The sequence below is a fragment of the Aythya marila genome, assembly GCF_965140915.1.
Source record: "Aythya marila genome assembly, chromosome: 2".
In the NCBI taxonomy this organism is placed as follows: domain Eukaryota; kingdom Metazoa; phylum Chordata; class Aves; order Anseriformes; family Anatidae; genus Aythya; species Aythya marila.
This window is the reverse complement of record NC_139043.1, coordinates 134,615,032-134,638,530: the sequence shown is the minus strand read 5'-3', so window position 1 is coordinate 134,638,530 and position 23,499 is coordinate 134,615,032. Positions and strand designations below refer to the sequence as shown.

The window sequence follows — 23,499 nt, the reverse complement described above, 5'->3', positions numbered from 1 at the left end:
AAACTGGAAACTGAAGTATGTAAACACCGACACAAGAGAGTATTGCCTGGAGTAACATTTTTTTCTTTTTGGAAAGAGGGTTGACAACAGGAAGAGGAAGGTTTGGTGGCTGCTGCAATGTCTGAGGCAGGCAGGTGAAACGAAACTAAAGGAGGTATCATGGTGTGCAACGTATGACATCCTTCTGGAAAAGAAACAAGTCACCCACTTAATAATATTTTATTAGACTAAGTGTTACTTTAGCTTAGTTTATTTATTTATTTATTGCATAAATAATGACTGATTTAGAAGGATGCTATATTGAATTGGCTTTAGGTGAAAGTGAAGCTGAAAACATCACACAGACAGATTGCCAGCTGGTATAAATGAGCACAGCTCCGGGGGTGTCCGCTGCTGACTTACACCGGCTGCGGGTTGCCCCAGCAGAGCCCTTGGTTGACGAAACCTTTCCTAAGGCTGAGGAATCCAAACAACACTGCCCAGGCTGCCTCCAGCTTCTAGCTCATGCGATAAGGTCTTGCGCTGGTCTTCCCGTCCTGCAGCTAGGACAAACAAACAAAAACAGCATTTCTGGAACCCATCGCCTTTCTGCAGGAAGTTATTTAAAAATTATTCTGCAAAAGATCATTACCGCAGGCTCACTGCTTTAGAACAGACTTCCTAGAAGCACAGCAAGTTTGGGGAAAACCCCCACAAACAATCCCCCTTACTGTAAGGCACCTGTTCTCCTTAAAACACTTTTGTTTTTAGTGGAAGTCACCCCAGCTGAATTAAATTTGTTTCCCTTGGGTCTGCATTTTCTTTAGCCAACACAACAGCTGCACCATGTGGAGATGAGCCACAAGAAGTGTAACAACACATGTTTGTGATTGCTGTATCAGCTTTGGCAGATTTAAGTGCAGAGGTCTTTAGCTGCCTTCTATTAGGGAGCCAGCTTTACAATATATACAACATCTTGCAAAGTAGTAGCAATAATATATGTAGTTTTATGTATTTCTTGTACATGCTGGTACAGTAAAACCAGAAAGGAACTGGCTATTACTTATGGCTATAAATATTGTGTTAAGCACAAACATTTTCTTTTGCATGTAAAAGTAGGAACAGAACAGGAGGATGGGTTGGCTATGATAAAATCCTCAGAGCCCTCCTGGCCTAGCTGTTACCAGCCCTGCAGAGATGCTCAACCATCCAGGATTTGCAGCAACCCTCTTATTTCAAAGCTGCAGTAAATTTAATCTCTCCAAGAAATTGCTGGATTCCTGGAAAATAATTCATAATCTTGGTACAGTGTTTTTTTTTTTTTTTTTCCTCATTTTAAGAACAGGTGCCAAAAACTGGTCTTGCAGAGTCTAATTCAATATATGTTAGAGAACAGCTTTAAATCCTGCATTTGGGACATTTAATTAGGAGCTGTTGAGTGTCCTATGCACGTCACAAAATGAGGTACTTGTTTTTTGAAAGATTATTCTGAAACTTCAATATAGATGCCAAAAATAGAGCACAAAATCAAGCATTTGTGTTTAAAATGTGTTGTTCCTGTTGCTTGGTGTGCAACTAGTAGCATGCATTTCTGTGGGTACTTTTTCTAACTCCTTTATGTGATTTTAATCTCCCAACACACTTTTTTAGTTAAAATTACCATATAAAAAGCCAACGCAGCATTGTGTAAGTGTCCCCGTGACTCAGAAGAGCACTTTTTTCCACTGTCTAAAATTTCAAATTCTTAGAATCTATTCAGTGATAAGGAGGCTGCTTTTACGTTGCCTATTTTATCTCCTTGGACCGCATCATTTCTAATCAAATGAACCTATGACACATTATTCAGAGGTTATGTCAAAGAAATGGTTGTGTCTAATGTGATCTGCCTCTGATTTTGACCTTTCCTCCATCCTCTTGGAAGATGAATCGGGCTGAGGGTGGAAACACCAGTCAAGCAAAAGCCTGCGTTTATGCTCACACTCCCATGAGCAAATTAGGCAGGACAATCCTTTGAGAACTGACCCCAAAGGAGTATGTCTGAAAGAAAGATGTCATTGATGCTAATAGATTTTGGATCAGGTCCTACAGATATTCTGCCTAGGCTGAACTGTATAAAGCAGGAACTTTCTATCTATTCATCTTACCGAGAGACACAATATATTAAAACATCTAGTTTGGCTTTTTTTTCCTCCTGTTTCAGTTTTTCACTGTATTGCCTAGTATTCAAATTAGCACATTCGTTTAGAAATTAGCTTTAAGGAATTTAAAATGGGCATTGTTAATCCGGTAAGAGCAGCTTAATACCACCAGTGTAACAAATTAGATCATGGAACTACAGAGGAGCTCAAGGATGAAGCAATAAAAGCCGTGTATCAGCCAGTTCAAGGTTACAGAAAACATTAAACTCTCTCTTGTTTAGAAGACATTGAAATGTGATATATGAACACAAAAGAAGCAATGTCTTTAAATCTTAAAACGATTAGCAGCTTTGCTCTGTAGGGATCTTGGGCAGGAGATGGACTCCACCCCGAGGAAGATAAAAGACCTCAGTTTTCTCAACTGGAAGGAGTGATTCATTTTAGGTGGAAGTGGTATGCATGCGATATTCCTCATGTGGTAAATTAACTGTTTCCATTAAGAAAGTTCCAAGCATATGGAATCGGTCTCTTCTGCTCTGAAGAGAAAATTGTGCCACCAGAAAAGTGCTTTCTTCTTTTTTTTTTCTTTCTTTCTTTTTTCTCTTTTTTTTTTTTTTTTTTCTTTTCAAAACCCAGTCTGCTTAAAAATGGGCAGTGCTGATGGCTGTTGATAAACCCTTTTTTGCTATTCAATAATTCTATTAATCTTTCACTCTTTCCCTGCTTGCAACTTAAGAATTAAGAACATGTATTATTTAGTGAAGGAATAACGGGAAAAGCTTAGCTCGGGGTGTGTAAGCTCTCTAGATAGTAACTTGCTATATGTTTTGCTGTGTTTTTATAACCTGACCTATGTATACTCAGTCATTTCAAAGCTTTCCTTTTTTTGCAGAAAGTGCCTGTGTCACTGCACAGTGACAGTACTCAAAAGGACTCATCTTAGGTAGAGGGGAGGCTGCCAGAAATGCTCCCACACTGAACCAAACTGAGCCAGATTAGTAGGGGCTTCAATCAGTGCACTGCATAAAGCAAGCCTGTAAAACATCGTTATTTGGTGCTTTGCTGTTGTGTTGCCTTTTTTTGGTACCTTTTTTTTAAAGTTATATTTTATGGGTCACTGTGAGGAAGGCTTCCTGCTGCTTTTAAGAGCAGAATGGGAATGTAAGTGCAAATCCTAATCTTTTTCTTGTTTTGAATATATTCCTGCTTTCCACGGTATCTTATCTTGTAATCAGACCCGTTACTTCAGAGGCAGTCATGAAATGGTTGTTATGCCATGGAACTGAACATTTTTTGTGAAGTTTTAAGACTAGAAATGTATTTAGGTGTTTTTTTTTTTTAAAGTGACTGTACATGAGCAGCTTATTTGGACTTGAATTATGATCTTCGGACATGTTTTGATTGGGAGAGGTTGGAAGGAAAAAAAGTAGAAAACTGAAATTTGATGGCTTCTTCATTGTGAAGTCATTAGAATGAGTGATTTTAATTTAATTTAATTTTATTTTATTTTTTTCACATACTAACAGCTTCATTGCTTTGTAGCTGTGAAGAAGTTGGAGATAAACTTCAGAAATACATAGATAGGGTTTTACTAAAAAAAAAAAATAGAGAAAAGTTGTTACTGGAATAAGCTGTGAGCATATCATGGCATAGGTTTTATAGCCCTCAGTACTCAAGGGGTTCTTTCCAGCAGTACTGTGTTCTCCTTATTTGTACTTTGTTGGTCTGTACTTGTGCTTTTTATGCTTTTCTTCACGCACTTCTGTGAAAGGGCCACAAGGACAATGAAAGTTCCCTTCTATGAAGCTGAAAGAATGGATCCCTAAACACTTCTGTCCCATATTCTGTCATATTCTGTCCCATCAGCTCTCAGTGCAGGAGCTAAAGGAAGACAATCTGCAGCCTTCACAGTGGGGAAAAGCCTTGGGCATGAAGTTGTGTGCAGTCACACAGCTGAAGCTTGTTTCATGTAGGACTTGTTTAGTCAAGTCATGAGGATTCGATCATTCACTAGTTATTGATATTAGTTTCCATTCCTAATGCGGGCATCAAGCCTGGCTAGATGATTATCATTTATTCTCCAGTGTCTGAGCACATGTCTTTGCAGACTGGAGAGCAGATGGCTGCCTCTAGAAAGAGGGGGGATATTTTCATGTAGATGGGAATCAGAGTCACTCGGGGTATTACCACAGCAGCAGTAATTCCTCTACAAACCAAAAAGGAGTCTTTTTTTTTTTTTTTCAAGTGGATGCTAATCCTTAGATCCCATGAGCACAATCAATGCAGCTGTACTACGCACTGGGATATCTTTTGTGGTTAACTGTAAATAGCAACTCGGTATCCATGGCTTATTTTTACCATAGTGTGCTATAATAGGGAAAATAGCAAATGGTAAGGCTATATATAGCCTGGTACTAAGACTGCGAGCTAAATGGTCAGTCAACAGAAAAATCCTAGCCTAATCAACAAGTGGCTTTAGGTCTAGCGAGGCTATTTTGGATACTAAAATGATGTATAGGAGGTAGTGAGAACAGCTGTAGCAGTACAACTAATATTTTATTATTCCATGTTTTAGGAACTTTCTGAATCACTGATTTTGCCGGAGTGAATACAGATGGCAGAATCTGTACCTCTGTTTCCTGACTATTTATTTTCTGCACCTTTCTTTTGCTGGACTACCAAAATGTGAATTTCCCTTTATGCAACATTAATTACCTGTTAAGTTGTGAGTAGATCAGGAAAAGAAATCAAATTCAGTTGTTTTTCATTCCTAACCTTCATAAAAACTCGCTTTTAGAATGTAAGTTTTAGTCCAAACTTGAGAATATGCTGTTCTTTTTATTTTATTTATAACTATTTTATGACTGACAGGGTTAGGAAAGTATATAACAAATTCTTAGATAAGCCTTCAAGGTTACTTCACATTGGACATGATAGGTAGGGGAAAAAAAACCAACAGGCAGAAGTCAGTTTTTCTTATCTTCTTTATAAACAAGCTGGTATTTCATTCAAGGCCTTTCCCTTAACTTTCAGCATACCAGATCACTATCAGGCAGTCACCCGGACAGACATGCAAACATGTTGTTGTTGACTATTTGTCTACTGAATTTATGAATCAGGTTCCTAAGGAAATAAGGCTCCTGCTTTCATTCTACCTATGTGCTTGCTGCTGAGCCTTTCCTTTATTACTCCTTCACATATAATTTTTTTCCTTTATTAACCCTTCACAATAATTTCAGACTCTTTCATCATACTAATCAAGTCTGATGGAAAGCTGCAGGTCTGTAATGATACCGAGTTCCTACCTGCACCAAACCCACAGGTGATGGGTAGAGGAGAGCATGCCCTGCTTGTGGGGCTGCCCACCCCACAGTAAGGGAAGTTATGGGTTTGGCTGCTGGATTTGCCACCATGCTGCGGACCAACCTGCCAGCCCTTCCCTGTGAGTTAAACATGGAGTTGTACTGCAGACATGGAATGTGCCATCTCATAGCTCTTTGGGGTAATGTCAGGGTGGGTCAAGGCAATATGAGATATTTGGTGATGTGGAGGGGTTGGAGGAAAAACAGAGCTGGGGGAGGGAGTTCCTGGGGGTCTACGAGGGTACTAAGGGTATCGTGGGGTTTGGGATGCAGAAGTGAATGGAGCCATTTTAAGATGATACGGGAGACATTGGACATTGAGGGCCCTTGCAAAGAATTGGGGGTCCTGTGTGGTGAATGGGTAGAAAACACATGGAGGAAGAAGCTGGGCTGTGAATGGCACCATGGATGTGATGAAAGACTATGTATATTGTGTACGAAGAGCATGAGGTGTTTGTGACACCAATCAGTAAGAAAACATGTAGTATTAATTCTGTTTTTGTTTTCCTAAGACTACCGTGTTTTAGTTAAAATGCATGTTATTTAAATGAGCCCAATCAAATACCTTTTGAAGTGAATGTTTCTTTTATTTGCTATCAAAGGAACTAGATAAGGTCCTTCCTATAGCATACAGAATTTATTTACATGGTGCTTAGGAATATTACTTTGAAGTACATATTTGTAATTTAAATCTTAGTTTTGGAACTAAGTTTGGAACTTAGTTTTGGAACCTGTTAGAAACTCAGATGTGAGCTTTCCAGGTAGTTTTTATCTTTCTCAGCTTTCCTGTGAATTCTGTACAACTGAGGCAGGAGGGACAACTTGGAACATGTTGGTTTATACATTTAGGGTCTCAGGGACTGTCTTAGCTTGTGGTTATACACCACCTAATTCTTGGCCATGCCGTCATGATTTCTAATTCTATTGTAGAATAAGTGATTATAACGTAAGTTGTTTTATTTGATTACAAAATGACATTTCAATATAAAATAATTATAGTACTCAAAAGCTAAGTATGGTCTTCATCCATCCTTTGGTCTAAGGACTTTTATTTGATGTTGATGCCAGTTCTGCAGAGAAGGGAGTCCTAATGCATGCCGTTAAATTGGTGAAATGGATGAAATACTTCAGAGGAAAATGAACAGCTCAGTTAGTTTTCTCCTATATTTTTAAGATTGGGCTACATTAAGAATTTTCTTACTCCCCTACATTCTCAGTAGTGTTATGTAGTTCCACTCTTGGAAGAAATGATGGGAATAGTCCTGTAGATTGTCTGCAACTTCCTCATCTCCATGTTGTCTAGACACCAGCAACCTCATAGTATATATTCATGCCTCCAGAACATTTAGACTTCCCTTTACTGGAAAGCCTGAATTAGGCAGTAGGAACAGAGGGAGTCTGTTTTCCCTTTCAAAATTCCTTCTTTGCTAGTGGCTAGGTACAGTTTTGTAATGAATACCAAGTCAGTGTCATATTTCACTGCAAGGTTCCCAAATTCACATTGCAGGGAAAAACTGAGATGGTGTTATTTATTCTAGTGTTACAGATGTAAAAATACCACTTGAAAGGAGAAGAGATAATAAAGTGATATTGAAAAATACCATGTTATATATATTATCTTCCTACTGACATTTTATTTTCAGCAGAAATATACTTAGAAAGTATTCTGGCAGTTCATAAGGCGCAACTGAATCTTCTGTGAGTAAGGCATGGAATTGGTCCGTATTTTTGGCACTGCCCACCTCACCAGGTTATAAAGCTGGGTTACCTAACTCATTCTGTTTCAGATGTCCTGAATTCTTTCACGCTCTTCTTGCTTCAGTGGTAGAGATAGAAGGCAGCACCATACCCTTCTTCATCAATTATCTGGTGGTTAGGATACTTTTGGGTAGTGAGGTTTGTGGTATTAAATCACTTTGGATGAAGGCTCAATCTGCTATTCTAAGACAAGTTTTCTTAAGTCTTATTCTCTTCAACTGTTTCTGTTTTTAATGTGGGGGGAAGAGTGGCAGATTAGGCTGTTTAGCCTTCCTCTCCCCTCCCCCCCCCAAAAAAAGAGAGAGATTTGTGTGAATGGGGAGATGCAGTATTTCTTGGCTCCCTTTCTTTGCCTTGGTGTTATGACTAAAATATAGTACCTGTCTTTTTCTAAGACTGCTTTTTTTATGCTGGAATATGCTGTTTATCACAGTTGTAGGTTAAGAGAAGAAACTGGAAAAAAACTTCCTCCTGTGAAATAACTTGAACAAAATATTGTCTTCAAGTCTTGTGTTAAAGGATGTGGAGGCAGTCTCTGCATTCCAGGAGTGACACGGCCAAATATGAGGCGGCCCTTTGCTTGCTGAAACTGGTGAAATGTAAATAATAATACTGATGAAAATAATAATTGGTCAGTGTCTCAGCCAAATATCCTGTATAACAATGTTGGAAAATAGCCATATGGCATCTTCTACCTGCCTGACCTCACTATTCCTAGAACAGGGAGATGGGAAGTCTTGCAGGGTTCCTCCCCACCATTATCTAATGCACTCATACTACACTGGCTCTGAGGTATCTGCTGGCTTCTTCTCCTGGGTGTTTATTTTGGCATCTCCTACAGGCAGTTATCCATACCATAGACAACTCTGGCAGTACTGCTTGGTAAGCCACTCTGGTTTATGGGATGATACTTGAAGAGCTCTGCGTTGATCTGTTGTGCGAAGGAAGACTTCCTTGCAGTTTTTCCATGACTCAGAAAAAAACAAAGAAACCCCAAAGGTCATACGGTGGTGTGTGATTTGCTTCATGGCTCATTCAATATTGCCATTGTGTATTCAGGCTGACCACAGTGAGTCAACTGGACTGGATTGACTTCAGGCGAAGCAGACAACTTTCACAGCAGCGGGACTTCAGTCATTCAGCATTCCCTTGCTAACGCACACCAGGGAAATCACATTAGGTGTGGTACATGGATTTTTATTTATTTATTTATTTATTTATTTTTTTGAGTGATTGTTGTGAATCTACAACCAGCTTGAAAGCGGAACTTGGGCATCTCTGTATTTTTATGGGTCTTACCCAAGTGTTTTACTACCTTGAACCCCTATTAGTTAAGCAAATAGACCAGCTTTCAGGGACGGCTGTGGATGTTGGCTGACACATCCAACTTTTCTTATGTTGACTTGGCTGGCCCTACTTGGATGCACTGTCAGTCAGCCAGTCACATTGCTGCATAAACAGCCCCAAAGTTGGGAGTTATACTGTGGAGAAACTGCAGATAACTGTCCCACGGCAGTCATCAGCCTTAAAAAAATGCCGTTTGAGTAATTAAGTGCCAGCTTCCTATGGCTTCGCGGGGTAATTGCCTGCTTTGGCACCAGAAGCAGCCAGGCGCCGGCTGCCTGCGCTTTCCACCTCAGCTTAGGAAAGCAGCTCCGTGATTAACACAGCCATGATTAATTAACACAGCTTTCCTCTGCTCTGGAGCTGTTTGCCCACTGAGGGGGCTTTATTTATTTTTTTTCATTTTTTTGGGGGGGCTGGAGGCCGCGGGGCCTGGCCCCTGGGCAGGACTACAACTCCCAGCATTCCCCGCGGGGCTCCGCCGCACAGAGCGCGCCGGGAGCGAAGCGCCGCGGGCCGACCTCCATTTTCTCCACCTCTCCCCCCTCCCTCCCGCTCTTCCCGTGGCGCGCCGGGCGGGGCCTCATTTGATCGACTTCCCCTCTGACCAACCAGCGCTCCCCACCCCGCGGCGTCCCACCAATGAGCGCGCGCGCCACCGCCCCCCGCCCCTCCCACCCCGCGGAGGTAGCGGCAGTGGCGGCAGCCGGGGGAGGGCGCGAGCTGCGCTTAAAGGGCCCGCAGCGCGCACGCCGCGGGGTCGGGGTCGGGGCGGCCGCCGGCCGGGGGCTGCCCGGGGCCGCTCCGCAGCGTGGCGGCGGGGCCGGGGGGGGCCGGAGGCGGCGGCATGGAGCAGGCAGCGCCCAAGAGGTAACGGCCGGGGGGCTCCTGCCCCTCCCGGAAGCGAGCGGAGGCCTTTTGGGGCTGGGGCTGGCTGGGTGGGAGCGGGCGCGTTTTTATTTCAATTTTAATTTTATTTTTAATTAATTTTTATTATTTTATTATTATTATTTTTGGCCCGGAGCTCTGCGCTTTGCGGGCGGCGGGGTGGGGGCTGCCCGCCCGCACCCAGCTCCGTGCCCGCAGCACCCCGCTTGGCCCCGGTGTTGACCCGCCTGGTCGCCCCAATCCCTCTTTATTTTTATTAATTTAAGCCTCCGGCCTTTGCCTGCTGTCCCGGTGTAACGTGGTGAAACCTGCTTTAAACGTGGCGGTCAGCGCGGGGCGAGGAACTAGTTTGCAAATGGGCACGCTGAAAGGGGAGCAGGGCTGGCTGGGATGCCCTTATCCTATAGGGAAAGTGCTTACAGTGGAGCTGTACCCGCTGGGATGCCCTTATCCTGTATGGGAACTGCTTAAAGGGGAGCAGGACTCACTGGGATGCTCTTATCCTATAGGGAAAGTGCTTACAGTGGAGCTGTACTGCCTGGGATGTCCTTATCCTATATGGAGAGTGCTTACAGTGGAGCAGGACTGGCTTGGGATGCCCTTATCCTATATGGGGATTGCTGGTGGTGGAGCTGTACTGGCTGGGATGTCCTTATCCTATATGGGGAGTGCTTAAAGTAGAGCAGTACTCTCTGGGATGCCCTTATCCTATAGGGAAAGTGCTTACAGTGGAGCAGGACTGGCTGGGATGCCCTGATCCTATATGGGAAATGCTTAAAGTGGAGCACTACCCACTGGGATGCCCTTATCCTATATGGGAAGCGGCTGTGTGCTGTCCAGATCGCAGTTACCCAGCCCTTGTGTGGGAGCTGCAAGTGCTTTGCTCCCGCTTCCTGTTAATGTAACGAAAAATATAGGAACTGCTCCATGTAAACTTGGTCCGGAAGATAACAAATAATTTTTTTTCCCTTTAAGCACGTCTGTTTGGGTTCAGGGCCCTTAAAATTCCTTAAAGTGACTTCCTGTGGGATGACAGGACTCGGGGAAAGTGCAGCTGTGAGCTTTTATCGGTCTTTCTCCAGCAGTAAGTGGAGTGGCAGTATCTACTCCTGAAAAGTTTAACGAGGAACTGATTAGTGGTTATTAGGCAGATTAGTGCCTTTATCGTGCTCCCAGAGCCCAAGCTGAAGGTTTGGCTGCTGCAGAAGCTGCACCAAATTCAGGGTCAGTCTGTCCCCAAACCGAATGTCTCAGAAGAAGCCACCACACGATGGGCTTAATTTGATGTGAGGATCAGTGATGAGCCTTTGACTCTACGTAGAGTTCGACTCTGCTTTGGGGTGAAGCCCCTCGTCCTGGGTTTGACCCAACACATTTGGGTGGATGGGTAGCACCGAAATTACCAAGAAGATCTTGAACGCGTGGAGGCCGCCAGGTGGGATTCTGGCTGAATTCATTCCTGGAGTGGTACTGGCGTTGTTAACAAGATTTCCCACAAATACGTTTTCTGCAATCTCTTTTATTTTGGAGGGGTGTAAGGGTGCTTTGTTATGAGACTTAGAAGAGCAGGCTTCAGCCACTTCTCTGCATGAAGCTTAAATGAATTTAGGGTATGAGGTTGGGGGAGAAAGGAGAGGCCTGCAGTGTAGTTTGGGACTGACAGTGCTTCATGCCTCGAATAAAGGGAATAGGAGAGGCAGCAGTAAGCATTTAGGAGAAATGGGAGTGTCTGAGAAGTAATCAATGTTACAGGCACTGCTGCAAAGCTTGGGCTCCGGTGATACCAAAGGACTGAAAATAAAACTCGAAGCTAGCATATCCTACAGGGTTGTGTGCGAGTCTTGTCTGCTTGTTCCTTTTTTGATGTTTGTTTTGAAGATCTAGGCTTTGCTCTAACTTTATTACCCAGCTGTAAGTCTGGCTAGCCCAGCAGATGTTGGGGAGCTATCTAAATCCGTAGTTTTGAGTCAGGAGGAACTAGAAAGCTGATGAAGGAACTCTTAAATTCTGGCCACTTCTTACGCTTCTCAGATTTTTTTTGATGTTTTATGTCTGGGAACTTAAATGTCACGAGACTGTGGTAGGTTTGTTTCTGTAATGCGAGGGAAGGCTTTTTTTTTTTTTTTATGAGATACTGAAGTCTGTGGTCTGTGCATGTATATCCTCTTGATCTGTTTGTTTTCACAGTTCGCTTGCTGTTCCCAACAGTTCTTGCTCTGCTGGGCCACCCCCTTCTGCGAGCGTAGGAGTACAGGTTGCTTTTGTTCCCTGATTTCGTGGGCTGAGTTTTCGATGTCTGCCTGGGAAGCAGTGGTGACTTGGGCTGGATAAACGTGTTTTCTTGGCAGAAGGGATGGGATCAGGCTGCTTTACGTTGGTGCCCGCTGTCCACGGGAGGAGTTACTGCAGCAACAGGGCCCGTGCAGTAGGTCTCACATAAGACATTCATCCAGAGGTAGCAAGAATGGCACATGAACACTGCAAAACTACACAGGCACCTTAAAATCTATGTTTTCTTACAGGTGTAGGACTCATTTCCCAGTTCCATGTAAATGAACACACAAAAATTCTTTGTGTAGAAGCTTGCAAGTCTTAAAACAGCCCTTCAGAGAGCAGAGATGCTGTTCAAGTGACAGGCCAGGCCACTGCAGCTTTTAAAATGGGAATGGCATCAGAAGCTTTTAGTGTTTGCCCAATAAAGCAACAGTAAGAAAAGCCATCTGAGCAATTCTTTTCAGAATAATTGTTTACTTTTTAATCATTTAGAGTAGGTGTTCTGGTTTCATAGTCAACTCTTGTCACGGTGATTGACAAAACGAATTTTCTTGCATCTGAATTTCTGTTTTAGATGTGTTTTATTTATAGTTCCTCATATCAAGAGTGAATATCCTTTCTGTAGTCACTTACAAGTGATTGACAGTTGCTTCAGCTACAAAGTCTGCCTTTGAGTTGTTAGTGATTTGTCCCTGCTATTATTGTTGCATTTTCCTGTTTAAATTAACCTGCACATATAAGGAAATAGACTGCATGCAAGGGAAAGTAACCAGAACTGTCTGAAAAATGCCCAGTTGCTAATGTTCGTGTGAATGGGTGTGTAACATCATGTGGATGGCAACTGTCAAGTTCTTCGTGAAAAATGGTAGGATGCAGGTGTAGGTTTGCTTGGGTCTTATTGGTAGAAAGCTAAATGGAAGTACATAATAGAATAAGCACACGATATAATAATGTAAACTCTTAAACTTGCGTCTGCTTGGGTCAACTGGGTAAACTAGTGTAAATGTCTCAAGGTTTTCACATGCCACTTCTATTTCTGATGACTACAGGGACTTCTCTTGCTAGATTCACTTTTAGTGCATCATTATAATTGATCCCAGTCATTCTTTTTAAATGTTTCAGTGTGCCAGTTCTTCTGCAAAATAAACCACACATTCGAGTTTCATGGAGTAGTCTCCAGTTTTCCATAACTCATGACAGTAATTGTTGGAGCTGTATTCTTTAGTCCTGCTTTATTTATTTATTTATTTGATAACTTTTTTGTTTCTTAATACCTACCTCTCTTAACACATCCCAGATTTATTTTGTAAAATTTGTACATAATGACCATAGGACACTAAACTAGTTCTTCTTTATAGGTTGGAGGTGTGCAGGGGAATCTCTTGTTCTTTTAGGTCCCAATTCAGATTTCTATGGTCTTCATGCTGGGATTGGTACTCTTGGGTGCCTTTCACTGTTTCTAAAACTATTATTTTTTTCTGTGTACTTAGTTTTGTTGGCATACTTCAATGATGTGTAAGATTCCAGTTATACTAATAAGTATGGATGTTGTCTCCCATCAGCTGGACTTAGGAAAGTGAACTTCTTTGTTAGGGTGTATTTTCTGTTTTTAAGGAATTAGGTCTTATGCAGCAAGTCAAACCTGCTTGGAATGACAAAATTGTTGTCCCAGATGTGTAGTTCAGTTGGTTGTCGTGCTTGTAGGAAGGCTTCTCCTTCTGGACAGCTTGAAATTGCCCACAGTCACTACCTGATGCTCTGGGCATCCCTTCTGGAGCAAACAAACAGAATGACTTTTTCCCCAGGGTTTATATGGTTAACTTCTCCACTTCTTTAGACTTTCTTATGGTTATGTTTATACATGGCAGTTGAATCCTGTGTTAAACTGCTTTGGAGCTGGCTGATAACATTAATTTCTAATGCAGAACACCGTCATGCTTAGGAAAAAGCAGTGATGCTTTTGAATGTGTGCCTGTATATTTGTGCTCAGGAGGTGAGGCTGGCAGGATGGACAGGTGCTGGGGAATGGCCACACTCACGTGCTGATTCTGAAGTCTTAGATGTGTTCTCCTGTCCCTATTTCCAGCTGCTTCTTTTTAAGAACAGTTATAATAACATTTGATGTTGATATCCACGTTCCTTTTTTCTATTCCACTTAGTGCTTTGCTTCTCACTAAGGGCTTTCTCCATTGCAACCCTTTCAGGCCATATCAAGTGCTGTTGTTTGATGATTTTTGTTTCCAGAAGGTTAACAGAATCCCCAGCTTTAAGCAGCCCGAGCCACGAGGATCTTCCCGCAGCCCAAAGAACCGCAGTGCTAACTAATAGTGTCCTCTGAACTCCGGACCTAGCATCTGTACTCTTACGGTATCTTTGTAAAGCAGCGTGGAGTACTTTGAGCAGTGTGTGTGATAAAGTTCCTGAGGCTGGCATATCTTCCTTCCTGAAAGAGGCTTAGTGCTTAGCTGTGCTAGTGCTCAGTGTTGGTCTCATGATGTGTTTGTCAGAGTTGAGTAATGGGAAAATAATTTTAATGGCAGTATGCTTTTTTTTTATTTATTTTTTGTCTTTAGGCTGCTTCTTGAATAGTCCAGGTCATTTCTTATTTGACAGGGATGTTGGTGTTGTTCATTTCATGGCTGGTCACAATTACTTCCCTAGCTCTTCTCAAGCAGCCCAAACACCCTGGCATTAATGGTGCTGTTGAAACTCCTTTGGTATTAAGCATAATCCAAAGCTCTCTTTCCTGAAGCAAAGTTGCTCAGAAGACAGATCTAGAAGTGAGAACTTGAAGCACATTTTGAAGAGACGTTAAGAACAGATTCCTGCCCCCCTTGTTTTAGCAAGCGCTGTTCTTTAGAGCAGGTGGAAGTATCCCCTGTTATGGGAGAGCTCACAGGGTTTTCTTCCAGCTGCTAACAAGTTCAGTCTCTGGACTGTGCTGCTCAGTATGTTTTTGTTATGCAGCTCTTCAGTCGAGTGACAGACTCAGCAAGCGGTCATGCTTTCTATTTTTTTTTGAGGCTCTACTGGCATTGCAAACATTCTGCGAACGCTTTCTGCTGGTGGCAAGCAGGGACTGACTGCAGTAACTTTCCTTTTGTGACTGCTGCCTTTAAGGATGCAGGCAACCTGTTCAGAGAGGGGCAGGAAAAAATTGGAACAAAAGAATCAAAATAAATGACTTGTTTCTTTAATACCTGCATGCAAAGTCTTCCTCCCTCCATTTCTTATTATTTATGACTTACTCATTCGGTAACAAAATCTGCACTTTCCTGCAAGACTTTAAGTTCCATCTTTTTAGTTTCTAACGAGCAGAGAGAGGGCAAAAAAGAAAGTAGATTGTTGTGTGTTCCTGTGTTTGATTTGTAGGCTGCTTGTGCAGACATTCTTTAGCTGCTCTCATCTGAGTTTTCAGCTGCTTTGGCTGTGTTCATGGGTTCTGAATTTCCTTGGCTCTGGAGATTTTTATCCCCCCTTAAACATGCAGGTTTTCCAGATTCCTGCCTGTTCAGTTTAGCCAACTGCATGGTCTTTGGAGCAGTTCCTACACTTTGCATTAGTGATCACGGATGAATTTCACACTCAAACCACTGCTACATCTGTCACATAGGTATTTGATGTGTAAATGCAGGCGTGTAAGCACTCCAACGCTGCTTGCTTTCCTTAACACCAGTCTGTATGACCTGTGCACTTAGCCACTTTCTTTACATTTCTGTCTTTACTTAGATGGTAAGCAGTTACAAATCACTTTTGGCTCAGGAATTGCCTCATCAAGCACTTCACCTGTTGATTTATTTATTCTTTTAATTCTGTTTATCACACAAATATATATTTTTAATATGAAGGCATTGCTCTTCAGTGCTGCTGTTCTAATGTTAGATCTGTCAATCTCTTCTGTCCGTGCCTCCTTCCCTTCCCCTGTTTCGTATTCATTTCCAGGAAAGTGTCACAGGATAACGTATTTTCCATAAGGTCTCAATGATCTGCAGTGCTTCAAAGCCTTCCCCTCGTGCCCCGTTTTTTCCTCTTGCATATGGAATACATCGGATCTATCTAACCCTACAGCACCAGCTATTATTCTTCGGCTCACCTCCTCCTTTACTAGCACCCCTGGCTACCACATAGAGTTAACTTGTGATTCCAGTCCTGTAGCAGAGCCCCCTGTATCTGTCGGGGCGAGGGATTTACACATTGCAGCCACACGGCCTCGCAGCACCATGTGGGTGGTTCTATTTCCCTGCTCAGTGTTCGGAGTCAGCTTCATCAAAAGCTTGCAGCCAGGTTGTGTTCTCGGATCTGCGAGGCATCTGGGGAGAGACTAGGGCTGGTTGGAAGGGGTAGAGGGTAAGTAGTGAGAGTGAGCTGAAGATGCTGGGGGAAATAAGAGTGATATGGAGTGATTGTCAACTGACAGAAGACTGGAGGAGGAAAAATTAATCACAGTGGTGTTTAACCAGAGATTTTGTTGCACCTGTCCCTGTGTATATACACCAAGATGGGGAAAGGACTCTACCAACAACTCTTAGAGTACTTATCTCATGGAAATGAAGTGCTTTGCTGCCATTTGTGTGGCTGAGGTGCCACCCTACGCTGCTAGGGTCATCCTGACTCTGGGTTCTGCCTTTTAACTTGATGTAATTCGTTATCCCAGCCCTTCAGATGGATGAAGGGCTGGTTTATACTCTCAGATAATGATGACGTAGGGTACTCTAGTCAGTAATGACCATGTGTTTGCACGATGGCTGCTTTTTGATGAAAGGTGTGCCTTACTGTGCTCTCTGGCTGTTTCTGCTTTAGCAGAGGAAGTGGTTTAGACGGTGAATTTGTCCCATGCTGCTTTGAGTTGAGCAAAAATTAGAGAGAAAGTGATAATGACAAAAACTGTCATAACTTCCTCTAAGTTGTATGGTGGTTGATAAAATTATCTTACTGCGTTTTAATTAGACATCTTATTTTCATTGCAATGTTTTTCTTTATAGTCATTTTCCTCTGTCTGTGTGCTTGTATGAAAAAGTTGTTTGAGTTCTGTGTCTCTCCCCTGCAAAAAAAAATAAACAAAAATCTTTGTCTTTCTTCTAGCAAACTGAAAAAGCTCAGTGAAGATAGTTTAACTAAGCAGCCTGAAGAAGTCTTTGATGTTTTGGAGAAACTTGGTGAAGGGTAAGTGCAGCTATTTATGAGGGGATGGGATCAGAGGGAGGCAGTATATAAAGCATGTGTTGGAATATTAAGTTACAGAGAGAGTAAGTGTCCTAAGGAATGCTTCTCTAGGCAACTTTTAATAATAAAGCAAATGCATGCGTCAATAAGCTTCCATGCTTCCCCAAATCTATTTATGTGCTTTTGACATCCCTCAGTTATTGAGGTAGCAATGGTTTGTGCCTGCGTGGAAATGAGATGTGCTACATCTTGACAAAGATTCATTATTCAGAGTCACAACTTTGCTGAGGTCCTGATGGAACTGAAATTTTTGCAGCCTGACAAAAGCCTCAAAATTCTAGTTGAACATATGGCTTTTATGACTTTCTTCATGCTAGAAGTGAGAGGCAATTTATATTGTAAGAAGGATAACACTTTGATTCCCTCTTTTAGGTCTTATGGTAGCGTGTTTAAAGCAATACACAAAGAATCTGGACAAGTTGTAGCAATTAAGCAGGTCCCTGTGGAGTCAGATCTTCAAGAAATAATTAAAGAGATCTCTATAATGCAACAATGTGACAGGTAGGTATAACAATTCTGCTTCGTTTCTAAGACTTCTGTGAAAATGTATTTGTACTTGTAATGTTTTGGTAATATAGTTGAAATATAGGCAGCTGCAAACTTTTATATGGAAACTTAAAACAGTTTATGTTGGACTATCTACATAAAGCAACCGCTTTGAGGACCGACTCCTATCCTTACCTTGGATTGAAGGAAGGACCAGCAGTGTACATCATAGAAACCGTTGAAAGAATAAGTACTTGCATCTGCTTACAATTCCCCATGCTTGCTTCACTGTTCTTGCATTAGCAAGCCCAAAAGGTTAATATTTCCTGTCTATGCTCTTAGGCAATGCGAATTCTGAATTACCCGTTTCAGAAGATCAATAAAAATGTTTCTAGCACGAGGTTAATGGCTCGCTGTTAACTTCCAAAACAGTCTGCCATTGTTAGTCTTTTTCATGCAAGAACGTACCTTTTGAAAAGTGAGCAATCTTCGAGTAGTTCTGAAGGACTGTTACCTTACCCTGGCTCACAAGTAATAAATCTTAAGATTTTTAGTATTGTAGGAATGGAAGCCTGAAGAGAAAATGCCTTCAGAGATGCAGAAACTTTCTTGTTTCTTCCCTCTCTCTGAAGTAGGATTTTTTTTTCCCCGAATTTTTTGGAATAATCTGGCTGAGAGGTTATAAACACAATCTTAAGAATTGCTAGGAGGAGATTTTAGTCTGCTCATTGGTTAAAAAAAAAAAAAAAAAAAAAAAATTGTTTGCAACTCGAAGCCTAATTCAAGTTGGAAGAAACTTTGTTTAAAATATTGATTGCTGTAGTTTATTATCTTGGTGAATTGTATTATAGCAAGAGGTCTGTTATTTCTCAGTTGTGGTTATGCTTTTGTGCTGTTGAAATGGTCTTTAAATGAAAAATTTGACCTTGTTTGGCAGTAGCACGTGAGAATGGGCTGCTCTTCAGACTTCTTTAGCACCTCTGCCTGCAAGCCCTGATCCAAGCCCTTGGTATCTGCAGCCTATATATACATAAAACCTTAATCCATTCCCTTCTGGTCTTGACTGCTTTGAACCGCAAGAAGCGTGTTAAATCTGCGGGCAGAGGAATGGAAGGAAAAGATTCATGTTTTTTCCCCACTGTCCACAAAGATGTGTAAAATGGTTATTTCAGGTGATATTAAGATGGTTTGGGACCCTTGAGTATTGTTTGAGGCGCCTCTTAATCCTTTTTGTCCCTGTGAGACTTCATCTGTTTGGACAGTCGAAGCTCTGTAACAGGCATATACTAAAAAGGAAAGCAGTGGTCTTGTTTGTCTGCTTTATGGTGGAACTAGATAAGATTCCCAGAGTAGATCCTCAGCTTTTCCTGTATACTGAAAAGAGAAAATACAATTACGTGGATTGTTCTCATTGCTGTGCTCCTAATTCCATCTTCCAACTGCTTCATGTCTTTCCTCTTGATTAAAGGAAGGTATTGAATGAGTAGAAAAATAGCACCTCGTGAATTCTCAGAAATAGGTGTCCTGTCAGGGGTCAGTGCTAGGACAGCAGCTGTTAGGCTCTGCACAGGCTTGTGCCTTGTGAGCTGATGGGAAGCAGTGGCCATTAGTTTGCGATCAGTATTGAAATACAGTGTCTGTGAAATACAGCATGCTATGACAAAAAAAAAAAAGTAGTGATACTTGATGATCTTTTCAAATTTTCAGCTTTCTTTTTGTACTATGTTTCTTGTGCAGGTTTCATTCTTGTTCCTAGGTGAGCCTACTCATCTCTGCCTCATATCCCCTGTCCTACTCCTTTCTTCTTTGCTTTTCCTCTTTGTTCCCTGCTTCTCCTTGAGCAACATAAAGCATTTTATTAGTAGTAGTACATGTGCTATCGTATAATTCTTGTATTTTGGAATAAGGATTTAGAATTATAGAACACAAGCTCTTCCTGCACCGGATGAGATGCAGCTATTCTGTTTGAAAAGGAGATCTGGGCTGCAGCTCTACACCACGTGGTTGCTTCTGTGTCCTGTTCCTCAGTGCAGAGACAGTAATGTGTAGCCCTGGTGGGAGGAAGGGACTGTGCACAACAGAAAGTCTTAGGGCTCTCTTTTTCATGTGGGATGATTCAACAGATGTTATAGGAAAGCGCTGTTGTTGCAGCATCTCAAATAAAATACCCGAATCATAACACTGTTTCTTTCTCCCCCATGCCTGCTTCTAGAACTAGCTACACTGTGCCGTATAGTTTCTAGGGGAAAAATGCATATTCTAAGACAAGCAGTTGATATGGAAAAGACTGTCCCATTTAGCTACATGGGACAAAGTGTTAAGTAAATGTGAACAATGTTTTGAGATTGCATAGCACTATCTTGCCTTGATTTGTATGAAAACATAAGTTCTGCTGGGAATACTAGTACAGTGAAAGTCTCACAAGAGATGGTCACAAAAATTTCTACAGAAAACCCACTGATAATAGTGATTTTCCTTACATCAAGAATTTCCCAGGAGCAAGATCAGTGCGTAGTACTTGTGTTCTTAGGAATAGTGATGAGGAGGGAATGGGCCCACCTTGCCTCCTGTAAAGGCAAGTTCCTATAGCATTAACAGTTGCTCTTTACTGAAGTAGTTTTCTGTTGGTTTTGATCAATGTATAGAAAGAGAGCATTAAGTTGCAGGAGTCAAACAACTCTTTATAATACTGGTTTTCTAATGACAAGTTGCTGTCAGATATGCCCATCCAAAAAAATAATTCCATGATAGAAAAAACTGTTCAGTTCTACCTGATGCTGTGGGTATTCTGACCAGAAGCTACTGAGGTCTCAGTATCTTACTTGCTGTCCTTATAGGAGACTGATTGCAATCTAACTGTAACCTCCTTTGCTTAAGTTCCTGGGAAAAATTTATTTTCTTCAATAAATACAGCATCTGATCACTCTTGTGGAGGAAGATCCTTATTACATCTTTACCACATCTGTTTATGCCTTTCCTTTGCATGCGCCTCAGAGGCAGCATGCCTCATGTGACAGAGTATGAAATGAATGTGTAATATGAGGATATAGTACTGTCATAAACTTGAGCTGCTTCAATATGAAAATACATTTGTAGATCCATAAGTCCAGTTCAAACCAACACTAGATTGTTTCCATAAAGTAGCCTAGATCTGAACTTAGTAAGTTCATGCCTAAAAAAAAAAAAAAAAAACATTTGGGAGTCTCCATGTTTTTTTGCTCAGTACTAAGAGAAGAAAACAAGATTACTTGTTTTTAAGGCACTGGTGAAAGAAGGAAAACATCCAGTAGCTTTTTGAGAGGAGTTAAAAAGAAAAAAAAAATGTTAGAAAGTCCTTAGAGTTAGGAGAAAACCAAGCTTTATATCAGAAGACTAATGCTTGGGAAAACTGTGTCTATATGAAGATCACTGAAAACTTGTGATATGTTTAGTAGTGTATTTTATCATTTTCTTAATCAGTCAAACGTTATTGTTTCAACAAAGCATTGGTTGTGCTAACTACAGTTTTAAAATGTATTTAGTTAAATTTGCTCTCTGGTTGTGTTAGTGTCTGTCAAACTGTTTTGTTTTTTAACAGCACTTGTACTGATTTTCTTAAGAGTTCATCTATTTAATTATTTTTCTCCCCATCCAGTCCCTATGTTGTCAAGTACTATGGCAGCTATTTTAAGAACACTGATCTGTGGATTGTTATGGAATACTGTGGAGCTGGCTCTGTTTCGGACATAATTAGACTTCGTAACAAAACGGTGAGTTTTTTTCCAGAAATGCATGTAACACGTATTTAAAATAAACCATGAATTAAGACTAGAAGCTGTCAGAGTTGCGAGATGAGACCTTTGATGTGATGGGACTTAGCAACTGCACAACCAGTGCAAAACTGTATTTTTGGAAAGTATTTATCCATTCTTCCCTGATGTAATCATGAGAAGTGGAACATGCATCTTGAAATGTGAAGGTCCTGTAAGTTTCTTAAAAATTACTACCTTGTGAAATGTAGAACTGTGTGTGGCTTCTTCCATCTGACGGCCTATTAGCAGGCCGTTTAGTATATGCATGACTTGAAAGCAGGCACAGAATTGTCTTGCTTCTACTCGGTAATTAGGGAGCATGGAAAGTAATTGGGTATTATTCAAGGGCTGAGAAGGGAAAGGGATGCCAATTAGGGAACGTGAGAGGGAACTGAAAGGGAGATTTGCAGGGAGGAGTTGCAGAGTGGTGATAGTTGCAGTAATGTAGGGGAAGATGCAAACCTGTAGGAAACAGGCTTTGATATTTTTTCATAGAATCTGCTAAAGTAAGACTTTTTGTAGATATCCAACAATCTTTTGATCCTTTGAGGACATTGTCTCTAGTGGTGGCCTATAATATAAGACAAACATTTGACTAACAAGTACTGTGAGATGGCACTCTGCTTGCTAGCTTTCTACGCTTTGTCATGGTACTCTGAAATATTTGTACCACACGTGAGTGGGGGCAGAGAGAGGAGAGGAAAAATAATGTTTAGGCCTAGGGGAGAAAAAACAAGTAAGGGAAAGTGGAGTTAGACTTATTAGGAAGTAGGGTAATGTCCAGTGTAGGGGGAGCCTCTAAAGAAAAGGTGGCATGCCTCAGGGCTACTGTGATGTTAAACTGATGACCTCCCTTTACCTGCTGGTGATACTTTGCAGCCAAGAATATTGTTAGGTGGTTTAGCAGCAAAGGCATGTCACTGACTCCTGCTCAGCTTGGTGCCCACCAGCACCCCTGGCAGTGTTTCTTCAGAGCTGCTTCCCAGCTGGGAGGCACCCAGCCTGTGCTGGTGCCTGGGGTTGTTCCTGCCCAGGTGCAAGACTTCGCATTTCTCCCTTTTCAATGTGGTGAAGTTCCTGTCAGCCAATTTCTCCAGCCTGTCCAGGTCCCTCTGGGTGGCAGCACGGCCCTCAGGTGTATCAGCCATTTCTCCCAGCTTTGTGTCCTCTGCAAACTTGCTGACTGTGCTCTACCCCATCATCCAGATCATTAATGAAGATGTTAATTAAGGCTAACCCTTGGGGTACGTGGCTAGTACTAGCCCACAACTAGGTCTTGTGCTGTTCTACTCATCCAGCTCATGTGTTAGCAGCTGAGGTTCCCGTGGGAGATGGTGTCAAAGGCCTTACTGAATTCCAGGCAGACAATATCCACTGAGAAGGTTTAGTAGCTCCAGTAAGAAATAGTGCAAGCTAAACCACAACTTAAAAAAAAAAAAGAAAAAGTCAATTTAAAACAGAATATGGAGGGGACTAAACCTGTGTGTACACCTATTTAAAATGCTAGAATTCTTTATTTCAAATGAAGCTTTTTTTTTTTTTTTTTAATAAAAATGCAAACACACACAAACACAAAAAAAAAAGCAGGCAATCTTGCTTCTCATATCTGTTTTAGGTTATTAACAGACTAAGGATATTAGAGATTTAAGGGAAAGATGTTTTAGTCTCAGAGCAAATATGTACCAATGATTAGAGAAACCAACTCTTGTGGTTCAAGTTGATGTGATTAAATAGCATAAATTCTAAGAAATAAAATCAGTAAGTAGATGGATACATGTTGCGAGGGAAAAGTCAGCATACCTTTTGTAAAAGCAAATCATGCTGTGCATGGCTAGTAGAATTTTGTAAAGGAGTTACTGGGCATGTGAATAATGCTGGCTGGTGTGGATGTGCTTGGTGTCAAAAGATTTTTGGACAGACTTCCACACCAGAGGCTCTTCAATCAATATACCTGTAGTGGAGTGAATGGAAAGTTCTGTCACAGGTGGATAACCCTTTTAAAAATAGGAAGGAGGGAAGCAAGGAAGAAGTCATTTTGGGAAATCATCATGAGTCTGTGCTATCCTCTTTGGGAAAGAGGGTAGAAATACTGATGAGATACTGTTTTTACTACGAGAAACACACTGAAAGACTTGAGAGGCTTTGTGAAACTGAGTGCATGTGACTGAGAAAGTAAGCTTAAGTAAATGTGAAGACATGCATTTAGGTTGGTGGTGGTAGTGGGCAAAATCTCTTATATAGGTTCAAGAGCACTTG

The 23,499-nt window shown here is 41.5% G+C and overlaps 1 protein-coding gene across 1 annotated transcript in view; it reads left to right on the top strand.

The window, feature by feature from the left end:
* Positions 1 to 9,269: 9,269 nt before the first annotated feature.
* Positions 9,270 to 23,499, top strand: part of STK3 (serine/threonine kinase 3) — a 144,031-nt gene continuing 129,801 nt past the window's right edge. The window contains exons 1-4 of the mRNA XM_082754682.1: positions 9,270 to 9,451; positions 16,826 to 16,906; positions 17,339 to 17,467; positions 21,087 to 21,201. Of these exons, the coding sequence (XP_082610808.1) occupies positions 9,429 to 9,451; positions 16,826 to 16,906; positions 17,339 to 17,467; positions 21,087 to 21,201 (348 nt within the window). The 5' untranslated portion in view covers positions 9,270 to 9,428. The remainder of the gene's footprint in view (positions 9,452 to 16,825; positions 16,907 to 17,338; positions 17,468 to 21,086; positions 21,202 to 23,499) is intronic.